At 55.0% G+C, this 16,713-nt stretch overlaps 1 protein-coding gene across 1 annotated transcript; it reads right to left on the bottom strand.

Moving 5' to 3' along the window:
* Nucleotides 1-7,121: 7,121 nt before the first annotated feature.
* Nucleotides 7,122-9,930, bottom strand: S100A9 (S100 calcium binding protein A9). Its single transcript, XM_084866099.1, has 3 exons — nucleotides 9,719-9,930; nucleotides 9,145-9,309; nucleotides 7,122-7,547 (listed from the first exon to the last, which is right to left on the bottom strand). Exons 2-3 carry the CDS (start codon nucleotides 9,280-9,282, stop codon nucleotides 7,245-7,247), a joined length of 441 nt encoding a protein of 146 aa, XP_084722225.1. The 5' UTR covers nucleotides 9,283-9,309; nucleotides 9,719-9,930; the 3' UTR covers nucleotides 7,122-7,244.
* Between the last annotated feature and the right edge of the window lie 6,783 nt (nucleotides 9,931-16,713).

Genomic DNA, 16,713 nt, shown 5'->3' with positions numbered 1-16,713 from the left:
GGGAGCAGGGAGCAGGTCCTGGGGGCTTTTGAGCAAGGGAGCGAGATGACTTCACTTATGTTTGCAAAGGATGACTCTGGCTGGCTTGGTGGAGAAGAGCTAGCCAGAGGCAGGCTAGAGTAGAAGCAGGGAGACCAGCCAAGGAGGGATCCTCCAGAGTAGCCCTGGCCAGGAGAAACAGAATGGGGCCACCCTTGTCATCATCGTATATGTACTTGCAGCCATATTACTTGAAGCCATAATTGAGGAAATTAACATGAATGGACGTTGAGAACATTACGCTAAGTGAAATAAGCCCGTCAGAAAAAGCTAAGAACCATATGATTTCACTCACATGTGGGATAGGAAACTCATAGACACAGGCAACAGAACGGCAGGGACCAGAAGGAAGGGTGTGGGAGGTAGTAAAGGGTAAGGGGACCAATAAATGGTGATGGAAGATGACTTGACTTTGGGTGGTGGGCCCACAACGCAACATACGGGTCATGTATCAGAAATGTACACTTGAAACCTGTATAATCTTATTAACCAATGTCACCCCAATAAGTTTAATTTAAAGAAGAATGAGGAAGAGGAGGAGGTAGAGAAGGAGGAGGAGAAGAAGGGGAGGGGAAGAAAGGAACAGCAGCCAGGCACATTCTTGAGCTCTGGAAAACCCTCCAGAAGTTGGTCCCCAGCCTTTCTCCAGCTGGAGGAATAGGACAGAAGGACAGAGTTTGTGACAAAATTTAAGAAAGATTAGGCAGCCTGGCCGGTGTGGCTCAGTGGTTGAGCACTTCTTGGTTCCTGGTCAGGGCACATATCCAGGTTGTGGGCTTAATCCTTTGGGGTGGAGGGAGAGGGAGGAGGGAGCTTGCAGGAGCCACCTATTAATGTCTTTTTCTCATCGGTGTTTCTATCTCTGTATCCCTCTCCCTTCCACCCTCTCTAAAGTCAATAAAAACAGATGAAAAAAAAGAAAATTAGGTAACTTGCTGGAGCCAGGCCTGACAGATTTGAGGGAAAGTGAGAAGAAGGAGAGCTCTCTGTTGGGGGTGGGGGTGAGTTTGTCCTTCTGTTTATTCAGCGCTATTCTTGGGATTAAAAGGTTAGTTAGCGGCCAAGAGTATGACTATGGAAGTTAAATTTCTGGTTTCAGAGTTTAGTTCCACTACCTACTAATTGTGAAACCTTGAACAGGTTATTTAAAATCTCTAAGCCTCAGTTTCCTCATCTATGAAATGGAAATAACAATGGCACCCCTCCCAGAGCTGTGGATCCGATCACCTAAGGGCACTTGTAAAGCACGTTAGCACTGCACCTGATCAGTGGATAGTCATTTATACAGGGGGCCAGAGTTGTAGCTGGTCACCAGTCAGCTTCTCTCCCTCTCTCTCTCTCTCTCTCTCTCTCTCTCTCCTGCAGACACTACAGAGGAAGCTTATTTTAAACCAAAGCAAAGCCTGAGGTTATTTTTGGGACCAGCTGTTCAGGTGGGGTTGACCAGTGTTGGACAAGTAACCAAGGGCAGTTAGCAGTGAGGTATGACCTTTCCCCAAAGGCCTCTGAACTAGGCCCAGCTGCTGCTCTGCAAACTGGTTCCTGTGCCGGGCACGCACACATGTCTGCGATCACGTCTGAGGGGTATTTAAATTCAAATCTGGTAAAAAGAGAAACACACACACACAGACACAATGACAAGAACAAAAAATTAAGTGTACTTGCTATTTTGAAAACATTTACCAGCCATGATTTTGTTTGGAAATGACCAACTAAACCACAAGTTGAACTTCAGTCCTATTTTTTTAAAAACTGAAGGAACCCAGAGCTTGGGCGAAATCCATCAGCGGCACCTGAGGGCAATGAAGAGCACCCTCATCCAGGTTAGCCTCCCAGCTTGCCTGCTTCTTGGCTACGAGTGTGACAAGTGACCCCTCTCTCCTCTGGGCCTCAGTCTTCTCCTCTCTGACATGCAGAGCTCAGATGAAGTGACATCGAGTCCCTCCCTGAAAAGCCACAGCCTCATCCCCTGACGAAGGCAGGTCCCCTGACCAAGCCAACGGACCCGAGGATCGCTAGAACCACAGGAACCCAAAGCTGGACCTGTCCTCTCCTGGCCAGCCTGCAGCCATTCCAGAACATTCTCCCGGTTCCCCGTGAACTGTCAGACTTCGCAAATGTGTGCCCGGTGTCCTACTGTTCTCTGTGTCCAGGTGCCCTCCATCCGTTCACTCACATTGTCAGGTGTCTGCTCTGTGCTAGCGCCAGGCTGCTGAGCCTTTCTTGAGCTCTGGAACTCCTGCTTGTCCACAAAGCCCCACCCAAATGTCCCCTCCTCCAGGAAGCTCTCCCACTCACACACCCTCATGTTCCCACCTCCCACCCAGAGGAGTTCTCAGCTTGGGGACCCCGGGGCTCGCCTGCCTGTCAAGCTGCTGGGCTCCTGTGACCACGGTTAGTCTGACAGCATCCTCTGGGCAAAGGTGTCAGTGTGCATGGGGACACCTTGCCCTTCAGGAAAATGGTTCTGGCAGGCCACTGTCACCCCACAGGCCAAGCCCACCTGGGTGTCGAGCCTGGGAATTCAGGAGAAGCTTGGGATTCAGTGGGATCTACGGTGGAGCAAGGACAGCAGAGACTCAGCATTTAACGTGGCCGACAAAACGTCTTCAAACGTGGAGAGAAAGCAAACAAGGCTGTAAACACCCACCTTCCTGTGTTCTGATTTCTCTCATTACCTAACAGCTCTGGGTACACAGAAGTTCAAGTTCTGCCCTTGCAAATCTCACCTCGGCATCAGCCAGAGGAAGTAGTTTCCTCACCCTCCTCCTCTGTGTGCAGGGGGGCTGCCCCTCCCCCCCACCTGCAGCCCAGCCCAGAAGGCATCAGAAACACCTGCTCTGCCCTCCCAGGGTGTCTGCTCATCACCCACCTTCGCTTTTCGGTTTCCCATAGATATCGTAATATTGAACGTATCTCCTTGGGTGTCTGTTGCCCCGCGAGACTGAGGATCGCTCCTTGAGGATGCAAATTAAGGCTCAGTTAGTCCCACAGTGGCCCTCAGAGTGACCCCCATCCCTCCTCCTCATAGAGCCAGAATGAGTCCTCCAGTTGTCAATCATATCAAACATCCCTCCTCTGTGATACTTTGAGGCGGGAGGGCAGGAGTGGGAGACTGGGGTCCAATCTGGCCCGGGATATGACGGAAGACTTGGGGTGGATGGATTGTTTCAGGCCTGAACCCCAAGAGACAACAGAACTTGAGCAACCAGTTGTGTCAGTCCTGCTGTCCTGTGGCCATGGGCATGTCAAAATCCATGACATGGGCTTTCTAAAGTGTGCGTTTTCAGCAACTGCTGGGAGGCAGGGCCGGACCCTGAGGTTGCTTCTTGGGTTTGTGTCAGAGTCAGGGTTGGGTAAGATTGCCTCAGCAGCTGGCGAAAGCTGAGGCACAGTCTTGGGAAACAGTACAAAATGATCTTCTTTATCCTCCTTAGGGGGTGGTGGGGCATGGACCCCTTGTTGGAATGGGGACCTGGGGTACCGGAGATCCCGGCTGGATCCATCTTCTCTGAGAAGTGCCCCCTGGATGACGGTGCAGCACCCTCCTGGGCTTTGTGCCGCTGCTCTCATTCCCACCCCTAATCCACACCCCACAGGGAGACTCTTCTAAACTCCAATTCCCTCCCTAACCACCCCCCTCCCCGCAACACACACACACACACACACACACACACACACACACACACTGCTCCTGCCCTCCTCCTGCTGTGGCCTAGCACCTGCCCACTTTCCTCTTCCTCTCAAACCTGAGGCTCCTCATTCCTGCCCAGAACCCCCTCTGCCCACCTTCAGGCCCAGGCACACATGTTTTCCTCTGTCGCAAGCACCTGCATGGTTTGGGGGGGATGCCTGCTGCCCCCCACGCTTGAAGCTACCTCTACAGCCCAGACGAAGGACAGCCTTCCCACCTCAAAGTCTTAGGGAACCTCTCGCCTCTCTGGTCTTTCCTCCTCTGAATCAGACTTATCGCAGGCCTGGGAGTCCCCTGTCTACAGGATGCAGCCTTATTGCCCCTGGGGCCCCCCTGACCATTACAGCGCCTGACACATACACTGCCTGCTGAGTGAGTGAATCAGTGGGCCAACCAGTGAGTGATGTGCTCAGTCATCTGTCCCCTCGTTCCGGGAGCGTCGCCCAGATCCCAGAGCGTCTGGGCAGAATCAGGCAGCTTAGGCCTCTGCGGTTACTTCCTCATCCCTCCCAAAAGCCATCCGGAAGTTCAGGTTCCATAGCACAGGGAAGCAGGGCCCTCCAATGACAGGTTCTCTGTTCCTGGATGCCAGGGAGACCCCAAAGTTCTTATTTTCCCAAAGGATGCATTCTCAGAGCCCCAGGGGTAGCTCCCTTCCTCCGTTCTCACCTGGGGCGGAACCTTAACCTTGACCCTGACACTCTTGTTCCCTCCTATCTCAGGGAAGAGGCCCGCTCTCCTCTCTTCCACACACCAGCTTTCCTGGATTGAGAGGGGCTCGTGGGAGGGAAGGGGCTAACCCACTGTGACCAGCTCTCTTAAACTCGCTTAAGAAAACCCCGCAGGGCTTAGTAAATCTCTTGCTGGCCAGGCCTTCCCCTGGGAGAATCTCCTACTCTCAGAATGAGCTGGCAGAGCAACGAGGCAAAGGGAGGACTCGGCTTCTAGAAGCTCTGACCTCCGCCATCCTGCTGTTCCACCCTCTCCCAGCCGTTAGGGCCCACGTGAGCGTGCCCCTGATGCCCAAAGCTGCCCCCACCTCACCCTCCAGCTCCATCAGGCCTCGGACCACCCCCCTTCACTCAGTAAGGCTCATGGCAGCTTGCTCCCTGCTGGCACCTGGGATTTGCCGCCAACCAGCCATAGTCCTTGCCTCCGGGGCCCCGTCAGACTCGCTGAGAAGGGGCTCCAAGTCCTTATTGGAAGTGCGGGGGTAGAAGTGCCAGCGAGTTCCATGGGCCTGGCCGAGGGGGTTTCTATGTGCTCGAGGAAGGGGGCTGGTCAGGGAAGTTGTCATGGAGACAGTGATGCAGAGACCCCAGGGAGGGGAGGGCAGTCCTGCTGCAAAGGAGCGGCAGCCAGAGAAAGCCGGGGTGCCAGGAAGGGAAGTGTTTTGGCCGAAACTGGTTTGGCTCAGTGGATAGAGCGTCAGTCTGCGGACTGAAAGGTCCCAGGTTCGATTCCAGTCAAGGGCATGTACCTTGGTTGCCGGCACATCCCCAGTGGGGGGTGTGCAGGAGGCAGCTGACCCATAATTCTCTCTCATTGATGTTTATAGCTCTCTATCCCTCTCCCTTCTTCTCTGTAAAAAAAAGTCAATAAAATATATTTTAAAAAAAGAAAAGAAGAAGGGAAGTGTTTTGAAGACACGGACTGTGGATGGGCAGCTGTGTGGACGGAAGGGTGAGGGCTTTTCTGGGCCCCTGTGGAGCGGGAGGGAAGCGGCGTTCATGCCCAGCGGGCACGGAGACAGGTTCAGGCTCAGTGCAAGGACTGACTGTCTCAGCGGCGGTGCCAAAAGGGAACTCCCTTCCCTGGGGCGGCGAGGGCAGGCCCTGCCAGCCTCTTGGCAGGGATGTGGTGGAGAATCACTCCGGTGTGGGGTGGGGCAGGCCGGCTTACATCAACCATGTGCCAACTTCTTCTCCAGACAAATCCCTTTCTTCAAACAGACCTTCCAGTGGGCAGATGATGGGGGCTGGTGTGACGGCACGCAGCAGGAGGAGGCGCCCCTCGGCCCCTCCCTGCCGGTTTGAACCCAGGAGGACACCCAGAAATCTTCCACCTGTGCATTCAGTCCGACCCTCCTTGGTCCACCCTGTTCCCTGAGAAGTGCTGGAAACACCCTCTGCCCCGCAGCGAGAGCCCTGAGGTCTGTACCCATGGCAGAGGCCCCTGAGCCCAGAGCAGGGTTGGCCTGGCAGAGGGGAGAGCTGCCATCTGCCATCCGACCAGCGGCTCCTTCCTTCACGCTCAGCCTGGGGACGCGCTGGGAGATGAGCCCGGGGAGAAGGTGGGGGCGGGTCTTCTCCTCCCTGTACCGCCTCGGCCAGCTCCACCATGCAGGGCTTGGGCCTGGTCCCTCCCCACGCTGCACCTCGCTTTCTCCACGGTAACCCTGGGGATGGATGCCTCTGGGTCTTTCTCCCCAACCCCAATGCTGTCCGTCTTTTCTCTGTGGGAGGGCAGGGCGGGGCAGACACCGTGGTCTGGGCTGTGGTCTCTGGAAGGCGGCCCCAGCCTGGAGATGAACTGGGAAGGGACTCAGACTGGTGCTCTCAGGCCACCGGGCAGGGAGGGTGGCAGAGGAGGCTCTGAAGTGAGCGGGTGGGTCTGGAGGCTGCGGAGGGCGGAAGCGGGGAGCTAGGCCCAACTGCAGGTTTTGCAGAGAAGTGCCCTGCTGACGTGGGGCTGCAGGAACCTGCCCACCTTCGGGGGTGGGGGTGGGGGTGGGGGGGTTAGTTTGCTCTCGGGCTTGGAATCAGAATCTTCAGGCCCATCAGGTTCGCTGGACCCAGAGTCCAACCTCCTCATGGGCTGGGCTCCCCGGCTTTCACCCACATGCACACCTGCCCCAGTGTCCACAGGGAAGAGGAGATCTCCCCCTCGCCCCCCCATTCAAGAGACACCAACTGCTCCTGTGGACTCAGATCTTCATTTGTGGACAGACACGCCCAGCCTGGCCCTAACTCCAATGCCCAGCCTCCAGGGCCTCCTCAGACCAGCCTGTCCCGAGCCTGTCTGAGCTCCTGGAGGCCCCAGGTCCCAGCAGAAGAGAGATGGCAGTGTGGGCAGCATGGTGAAGGGGCTGTGGCTGGCTGGGTGGTGTGGTGGCCAGGGCCAGTATGACAGGGTGCACAGGGGAGTCCTGAGCTGGGCTGGGATGACTTGGCCCTGCTGTCAGGGCCCGAGGTCAGAGGTGAGAAAATGGTCAGGGAGGCAAGCGCCAGGGACTCAGAACAGGACCGTGTTCTTGAGGCATAGCCTCTTATTATTGGGAACGAAGGGGCTGAATGAAGGGGCTCCACCCCGGGAAGGGGCGTGGGGCCTGAGCCAGAGCCCGGGGAAGGACAGGCTGTGGAGGGGGTGGAAGGAGCACACGGAGCACTGGCTTGCAGGAACTTTTTATTCATCTCAACCCCCGGCCTTGCAGCTCAGGCCCCGCCTCAGCTGTGCGCACACAGCCTGGGGCCCTGGTTGGGAGGGAGGGACAGGGTGGCCTGCCTCCAGGTTAGTGGCTGTGGCCGTGGCCACCGTGGCTGTGGCCGTGGCCACCGTGGCTGTGGCCGTGGCTGCCGCCGCCACCACTCTGGTTGCCACCCTGGGTTTTGCAGGGGTTGCTGCCAGACTCCCCGAAGCCTGGCCCGTGGGTGTGGCCATGCCCTTTGGGGGTGTTCTTGTGCATCTCCTCGTGAGAGGCCTCCGTCAGCGTGCCCACCAGGGTGATGAACTCCTCGAAGCTCAGGTCCTTGTCTCCGTTTGTGTCCAGGTCCTCCAGCATGTCCTTGATGAGCTTTTCATTCCTCTTCTCCTTCTGCAGGTTGGGAGACAGGGTGGTCAGGGCTCGGGTTGGGGGTGGGGGGTCAGGGCCAGTGGCAGGGAGCACAGCCAAAGACCCGACGGCCAAGGCACTGGGACACCTGGTTTCTGGGCCTCAACCCCAAATTAAAAATGCCAGCCAAGACTGGTTTGGCTCAATGGATAGAGCGTCAGCTTGGGGACTGAAGGGTCCAGGATTCGATTCCGGTCAAGAGCATGCACCTTGGTTGCGGGCACATCCCCAGTAGGGGGTGTGCAAGAGGCAGCTGATCGATGACTCTCTCTCATCGATGTTTCTAACTCTCTATCTCTCTCCCTTCCTCTCTGTAAAAAATCAATAAAATATATTTTAAAAAAAACGCCGTTCACTTTCCAGTTATTCCGCTCACCGTCTGGGACTGACTCAGAGCCCGTCCCGTCCCCTCCCCTGCATGCCTGGCCCCTCCACCTGGCCCTCCCTGCCTTGCTTCTCCTTCCCTCTCCCGGTTACAAATGAGTGACACTCATTTCAACCTGTGTAGCAGGAAGCACCTGAGGAAAACAAGATGATCAGGCCCTTGTGGAGGTTCAGGGAGCGGTGTGGGTGCTCCGTGGACCCAAGGGGGAGGTGACGTGTGCAGAGGAGGGCCAGGGAAGGGGTGGGTCCCAGGCAGAGTGAGCTCTGGAGAGTCCCTGCTATGCCACTCGGCTGGCAGGGGCATGGCAGCTAAGGCCCCTCCGGAACCTGAATGGCCACCACCCTGGGGAAGTCCAGACCCTCCTAAGGGGCCCATTGGCAAGGTCCCAGCCGCCCCTCCTGGCCTGTCACTGCCTCCGGCACAGGGGGTAGGGAAGGGGCAGGCACAGGCCTCACTCAGAAGAAGAAGCCACGCCAGCACTACCTTTGGCCTGGGTCCAGCCTGACCCAGCGTCCTGCTTGCTGAGGTGCGCCCTATAGGGAGCTGTCAGCATCCCTAACATCTACTGTGGCAGCCCTCCACCCACCAGGTGGGGTGGCTCCAGGGTGGGCTGGCCACCTGCCCCAGGACATGGCTGCAGGAGTGGACCTGAGGCTGGTACCCAGGGCCGCCACCCTTCCTAGACACCTCCAGGCCTCTGCTCCCCGAAGTCCCCAAACGTGTAAAGAAAACAGAACAGACCTGCGGGAACCAAGCCTCCTTTTCCCGAGGACTCCTGATCCCCCTGAGATCAGTAAGTACATCACACGCCCCAGGTGCTGTGTGTGCACAGGCTGTGCAGGGCGGGGCTTTGCACATGCCCTGGGTGTGGGAGATCTGGATCCGAAAAGCGCCCTCGGGCCTCCATCTGAGCTCAGCCTCCTGGCTTCTGCCAAGGCTGCTGCTCATCCTCCTCCTTCTCTTCCTCCTTCTCTTCCTCCTCCTCCTCCTCCTCCTCCTCCTCCTCCTCCTCCTCCTCCTCCTCATCCTCCTCCTCTGCCGCCTCGGCCTCTCCGCTCACACGTGCAGGTCTCAGCTCCAATGTCCCCTTTCTTGTCTACCTGACTAGTGGTCGCCTCTCCCTCGCCCAGCCCAACTCTCCCCAGCGTCCCTCTCACTTTCTCTGGGCACAAGGTGGCCGGATCCCGGCCCTACCTTGAGGAAGTTAGGCAGCTCCTTCTTCACCAGCTGGATGAACTCTCTCTGGTTCAGGCGGTCCGGGTGGCCCAGGCGCACCGAGTACTGGTGGAAGATGTCGATGATGGTGTTCACGCTGCATTCCAGCAGAGACATTTTGTCCTCGTCTTCCTGTCCTCGGAGCTGAGGAGAAGCAAGGGGTCGGGTGTGCTTAGAAGAGAAAGGCTTCCTAGACACCTCCTGCTGGCTGCTTGCAGAAATGGGGGGCGGGGGGGGGGGGGGGAGAGGAGAAAGAGAGGAGACACAGAAGGAAAAGAAGGAGGCATTGAAGTGGGAAAGGACCCTGATCCAGGCATGGGAGAAATACCTTTGTAAAACTATCTGGAGAATGTAAAAATACCTGGAGAATGTAAAAAAGCAGAGCATTTGAGAGCAGGAGGCTCCAACAGAATGGGAAGGAAGCTTTAAAGTGAGCAGGTTAATCAGGAAGGGCTTCCCGGAGGAGGGCTGGAAAGGCAGATGGGTAGCAAGTATAAAGAAAGACCTGGCAGGCAGGCAGGCTGCTGCCCGGGGAAGCTGGCAGCTCGCTTACCTAAGCTGAAGAGTCACACAGAAGGGTTTGACAGCGTCCTGCGGGCCCAGCATTTATAGGCCCCTCCTGGCCAGGACACTCAGCCCTCTAGTGGGAAGATTGCTCCACAGGTGAGCGGTGTGGTAACCCCGAGCCGGGCTGCCAGGAAGGGGGACTAGGGTGGAACAGGAAATGTTCACACAGATCCTTCTGTATTTTTCGTGAATTCTCCAGACCTGCGCCTGGAGCTGGTTGGGGAGGAAGTTGCTTGGTGAGTTCACTTCCCCCTTCACCCCACCCCTCCCCTCCCTGAGCAAGCTGCCTGTCCCTCTGGCTCCCCTCCTTCCCTCTGACCCCCAACCCCCCTATGGAGGGAGCACCTTCCCACCTGCTAGCCGGGGGCTGATGGTGGGCTGAGGACCCGTGGGTGGGGACGGACCCACTCTGTCCCCCCTCCCCCCCCAGTGGGCAGCCCAACAAGGATGGCTGTGATGTGTGCTCTTCCCAAGGGTGAGGGGTCTTAGATTCACAGGGGTCAGAAGGGTAGGGGGTGAAGTTGGGTTCGGGGTCCACCTCTTGATAATGCAAATGAAGAAACCTGCACCCCGAGAGTGTCAGAGCAAGGCCACATAGCTGGCTGGTGACATAGCAGGAATGGGGCTCAGACATCCAGGTTCCGGGGCTACAGGGTAATCGGGTAATCGGATTACACCTCCCTCTTGCAGTCTAAGTGACAGCTGCTCCGGGGCGTAGGCTGTCAGCCTTGTTCTTCTAAATCCGGCTCCCATTGTGAGAGCCACACCCTCAAGAGTTTTGATGCAGCCTCTTGGGCAAGCCTACCCCTCCAGCTGCAAAACTGCAAACCTCCCCCCAACCCCCGCTCCCCATCTCCCAGGGAGGAATGGCCCTGCCTGGCCTGGTCACCTGCTGCTCCTGCCCCCTCCCTGGGGCCCATGAGTCCATGAGCACCCCCAGGCCCTTGTCGTCGGTGCTCTCACCCCAGGTGCTCTTCCCCCGTGATGGGGTGCAGTCCTGATAGGGGTGCAAGGATAAGTTGAACATGATTATTTTCCTCTCCTCTTCTCGTCCTCTCTCTTTCCCACGCTTTAACTAACAGACCGTGTAATTGATTCACCAACTGCCTAGGCTTAGCCTTATGTTCTGGTGAAGATTCTGTTACCGTGGTCAGTGGACCAGACAAAAGCAGACTTTTAACCCAGCCCTGAATTGACACACCTGGCCCCCAGACATGTGGAGCGGATCAGTTAGGTCTCAGAAACACCTGGGTAGCCCGGCCAATGCGGCCCAGTGGTTGAGTGTTGACCTAATAACCAGGAGGTCACCAGTGCGATCCCGCTCAAGGGCACATGCCTGGGTTATGGGCTCAATCCCCAGGAGGGGCCGTGCAGGAGGCAGTTGATCGATGATTCCCTCTCATCATGGATGTTTCTACCTCTCCCCTCTCCCTTCCTCTCTGAAATCAATAAAAATATATTTTAAAACACACACAAAATAAAGAAACACAGGGTGACCCACACCCGATCACCACTTGCCTGTTACAGGACACTGACCATGCTGATCTGGGACCATCATGAAGACATTCAGCAAGACCCGAGACCCCAAGGGGACTCAGATTCCAAGACTGCAAATCACCAGAATGCCCTGGACTCCTTCCTGTCCACGTTCCCTCCCCCCCGCCCCCTGATTCCCCCTATATAAGCTTTCTCCTAACAGGCTTACGGGGAAGGTGGGTGTTAGGGTTTTTACCAGCCACCTTCCCTGATATTTGGCACCTGAAATTATTAAATGTGCACCTGCACTCCAGCCCCTGTCTCTACTCTTTGGCTGGGTGGTGACAGGTAGCTAGGACACTGGACATGGTTGACGTCCGTTTTCAGTCCTGCCCACCCTGCAGGGCTCTGTCCAATGGTCCGGGAAGCAGCTCTGTTCCTCCCGACAGGAAACAGTCTCTTTGCTGGGTCCATCGCTCCCACCCCAGTCCTGGCTCTCCGCACTCCCTTTCCCAGAGTGAAGGTATTTGTGAATTCTGCCCTTGTCCAATCACGCCTGTAGATCCTCAGGCAGATCCCCATTCACGTCCATGTCCTCCAGGGCTCGGTGCAGGGAGACCTCACCTTTGCTGAAGGGTCCTGTCCTTACTGGCACCCCCTACCCCTCGCCCCAGGAAGTGTGTCTGGAGAACCCACTGGAAGGACCTTCCAGCCTCTCCCCTTTCACCGGGGAAGGTAGGCTCCCCTAGCCCCACTCCAGGAGTCACTTTGTGGGGTTCTCCTGAAGCCTGCCCCCACCACCAGGCCCCTCCTGGCCGCACTGCCCTCTGAAAGCCGGAGGCCGTCCGTGTGCGGTCCTCCTCGGCCCTGAGCATGTTCTGTCTTGCACTGGGCACAAGGAATAGTTGTTTAGAGCTCAGACCGGCTATGTGTCGTAAGGCAATTTGCTTAGCCTCTCTGTGCTTCCTTTTCCTTATCAGTCAAGAAAAGGCACCTGCCGAAACCGGTTTGGTTCAATGGATAGAGCATCGGCTTGGGGACTGAAAGGTCCCGGGTTCGATTCCGGTCAAGGGCATGTACCTTGGTTGTGGGCACATCCCCAGTGGGGGGGGGGGGGGGGTGCAAGAGGCAGCTGATCGATGACTCTCATCGATGTTTCTAACTCTCTATCTCTCTCCCTTCCTCTCTGTACAAAATCAATAAAATATATTAAAAAAAAGAAAAAAGAAAAAAAGAAAAGGCACCTACAGGACCTCCCTTGAGAATTGAAACAGGACAAGTAAAGCTGAGAGAACTCGGTCCTTAGAGGTATTATTATTCATTATCGCTTCATTCATTCATACAAACATCTGTTGAGCAGCAGATGCTGGGGGACTTGGTGAGTGAGTCCCAACATGTGGGGGAGGCATAATCTTACACCCCGAACTCCTAATCACATTCAGCTCCCCAGAGCTAAGGTTGGGGCATGGCGCGGAGCTTGTATTTAATCAGTGTTTGCTGAGTGCATGCTTGAATGGATGTGTTAATCATCTGTGAAGGAGTGAACCGTGCCAGTCTGGCCCAGGAGTGTGTCTATGGGCATTTCAGGGCTTTTCTCTCATGGGGCTGGCCCTCTATCCTTTGAGCCGATGGAGGAAGCCCAGCCAGGAACCTTCCCTCCTCAGGCAGTCAGGAAATCTTGCTTCTGGCAATCTCAGCAGATACCTGGGTATCTCTTCTCTGTGTGCCCACAGCGCCCTCTGCTGTCTCAATTGAAGCACGTTTCCCTCTCCACCTAGGCTCTCTGACAGCTTGCAGGGACAAGGCACCCAGAGGAAGCTGGTGAGGCTGGCTGGGCCTGAGAACACCAACAGCACCACCTGTAGGGCGGCTGCGGCAACTGACACTAGGGCGGGGTGGAGACTGTGGCGAGTGGGAACCTTCCTAAAGGACAGCTAGCAGAAACCGGTTTGGCTCAAAGGATAGAGCTAAGGCTCCCGGGTTCCATTCCGGTCAAGGGGGTGTGCAGGAGACAGCTGATTAATATTTCTCTCTCATCGATGTTTCTAACTCCTAACTCTCTATTCCTCTCTGTAAAAAAAAAAAAATAAAAAAATAAAAAATATATATATATATATATATATATATATATATATACACACACACACACACACACACACACACACACACACACAAATCAGTGTACAAATAAGCAGGCAAAGCTGCTGTAACCCCACCCCAACCATTGCACCCCTTCCCCTCTCCACACCCTTCCCTTTCCTTGTGCCCCTCCTCCTCCCTGCACCCCTTTTCCCACCTGTGAGTGCCCCTTCCTCTCCCCACATCCCTTCTCCCTCCCCACACCCTTTCCCTCCCCACACCCTTCCCCTCCCCTGTGTCCCTTCCCCCACCTGTGTGTGCTCCTTCTCCCTCCCCAGCCCTTCAGTGGTCCTTCAGGAAGTCTTGCCCCCTCTGAGTCGTCCATGTTATAGCAGGTGTTACAAGGGGGTGTGATGCCAGGCACACCACGGGCCTTCCCCGGACTCTGCCTCTAGCCCATGGGCAGGAAGCGGGCTGAAAGCTCAGAGTGGACTGAGGGGCTGGGAGCTGGATGCTAGTCCTAACTCTGCCTGACTTGCCGGTGGGCTCCGGAAGCTATTTCCATGTGGAGGCCTGTTTTCTTAGCCACCCAGTGTGCAGGTGGGTCGGCAGGCCTTTGGTGCTGTCTAGTGCTGACCTGACGTCAGGTTCCCATGGGACCTGGGTGGGCCCCATGAATGCTGCAGGCCTGGGGCTCACCTGCTGCTCCAGACCAGCTGGTGAAGGCAGGTCTCCCTCCCCACAGGGCAGTGGAGCCTGGGGCCCTTCCAGCTGCGCTCAACCTGCTGACTCTGCCTGCAGCCCCCGCCTTCCTCCTTGCTGCCCCATATCTCACGGAAGCTAGACTTTGTCCTCATGATGTCTCCGAGGTTCCAGGTCCTTCTAGAAGTTTCTGGCGAGTATCCCAGAGTCTGCTGTTGGCTCCCTCTGCCTCTCGGAAATCCCTTTGACGTATACAGCCCCGTAGAGACAACGAAGAGCTCTCCCACACTTTGCCATGTTGGCATTTTAATTGCCAGCTTTTGGGTCGGTCTCAGATTATTGTCTCCTTGAGAGTGGGGTTCTCGTGCTTACTCAGCCCTAGATGGTACGCTTTCCCTCTGAGAGACATCTGATAATCGTTTGCGGATTAACATGTGACTGCCTAGGTTTTGATGCTTAAAGATTGTCATGTCCTGTAATTAGGAAGTAGTGCAGCATGGGAGAACACAGAGGAGAAGGAGGAGGAAGGAAGTGGGAGGTGTGATGGAGACAGGGAGATGGAGGAGATTGCTGCGGGATTCCTAGAGTGCGTGCTGCCCCCTTGTGGCCTTCCTGCATCCCGACAGCTTGTGGCAATCCTTGGCCTGGGTTCTCAATCTTTCTGCTCTCAAGACTTTTTTTCGCACTTAAGTATCTCAAAAAACTTTTGTCTGTGTAGGTCACATTTATTAATATTTATAAATTTAACATGTTAAAATATTTATTAATTTACCTAAAATAGTATTAGTAAACCCAATTTATAGTAACACATTTTTAATTTTTAAAATACAAAATAATTATATTTTCTTACAAAAAAAAAGCCAGTTAGAAGAGAGACATAAATACAAATTTTTTTTGCACACCTCTTCAATATAGGGCTTAAAATAACATCGTTGGATTCTCATATCCATTTCTGCATTCAATATGTTGTATATGTTGTTTAGGTTAGAAATAGGGAGAAAATCCAGCCTCACACAGATAAGTAGTTGGAGAAGGGAGAAATATATTAGTAGTCTTTAAATATTACCATAGCTATTATTTGTTAAATAATTCACCCAAATTCAACAAGTGGAGGTTTCTTAAAGATTAGCTGCAATGCAGCATCTGAAACCATATCAATGAACCCTTGTACTCTGTCAAATGAAAATCCATTGGTCTATCATGAAGTGTGAACAGGTCCTTTATCAAGGCATGGCTTTGTAACTTCAAGGATGGTCACTTGGGAGGTAATGATTTACTGAGTCTCATTTCCAAATGCTGGCCCATTTCATGATCTACACACAGGCAGGAAGTTCCCAGGTGTGGGACAGGACTCCCAGGACCCATGGGCATCCCCAGGTGGCCAGCTTCCTGAGGGCTGGGGTGAGGAAGGAGCGCAGGGCGCTTGGGCAATCTTGTCCTTTCCCAGGGAGGAGGCACCGGGCTTATTCACAGGGCGGGTCCCTTCTCTCAACCCCAGTCTGGCTTCCCCAGTCCTTCTCAGTGCCTCGGAGGGAGCAGGTTCGGAGCCTCAGAACTCTGCCCTTCTCTCCACCTTCTATAGGGACCCCGCTTTCCTCCTCTCCAGGAGGCCAGAGCCCCAGGCTCCCTTCCCAGGAGGAGATCCCTCTAGTGAAGGGAGAGTGAAGGGCAGAGGAGGCAGCTGCTGGAGGAGGGCAGGGGCCAAGCCTGAAAGAGAGGAGCTGCCAGCCAATGAGGGGTGAGCCGCCTGCACCCTGACCTGTGTGGGACCCCAGGTATTTCTGTCTGTGTGTGGGTGTGAGTGCTTTTTCTTGGAAAGGCCTGGACTCTTATCAGGTTAAATGTTAACAGAGGAAAGAGAGTTGCCTTGATCTCCCTCCCCTCTTGAATTCTTTCTCCTAAAAAGAAAATTTTCTCTATTGGCTGTGGGTCTTGGGCTTACAGCGTCCCCATTTCTTCTCTTCCTCTCTGGCCCTGAATCTTTATGCTTTATGTCTCACTTGCCTCCTTTTCTGAGGCCCGGTTTCCTGATGGTAAGAGCCGGTATTGTAGGGCACTCTGAGGAAATTTAATGGAATGTCTGTGGAATCTTTACAAAACAGCTGGAACATAGGATATGATCAGTAAGTTGTAATTGTTACTGTAATTAGCATCTATCAGAAATTTTGGGGGGTGAAGTACCCCCACACCTCTGACTCTTAAATAGAGCTAGAGATGAAGCCAGTCCTACTCCTACTTATAGCTTACTTCTGAGCCTCATTGTGTTCACTTATCAAAGTGGGGTTAACAAGACCTTATAGGAACTTTTAAGGATCTATATATATAAAAGTCTAAGCGACCAGACAACTGAATGATCAGTCACTATGATGCACACTGACCACCAGGGGGCAGACGCTCAATGCAGGAGCTGTCCCCCTTGTAGTCAGTGCGCTCCCACAGGGGGAGAACTGCTCAGCTAACCGATGGGCTCCAGACGCTGGGCTCATGACTGACAAGCACAGCTGTGGCAGCACCAGCCTCTCCCACCTCCACTGCAGCGCTACCGAGTGATGGCAGGCACATGGGAGCGGGATGAGCAGGAGCGTGGCACCCAGCCCAGGCTTGGGGTCCTCCCAGGCCACCTGCCGCTTGGTTCACTACTGCATTCCTTGAAGGGTCCCAGATGGAGAGAGGGTGTGGGCCAAGCTGAGGGACCCAACTGGTGCACAAATCCATGCACTGGGC

This window comes from Pipistrellus hanaki (genome assembly GCF_964339955.1).
Source record: "Pipistrellus hanaki genome assembly, chromosome: 18".
Classification (NCBI taxonomy): Eukaryota; Metazoa; Chordata; class Mammalia; order Chiroptera; family Vespertilionidae; genus Pipistrellus; species Pipistrellus hanaki.
Note: the sequence above shows the minus strand (reverse complement) of the source record. Positions and strands in the feature narration are given on the sequence as shown.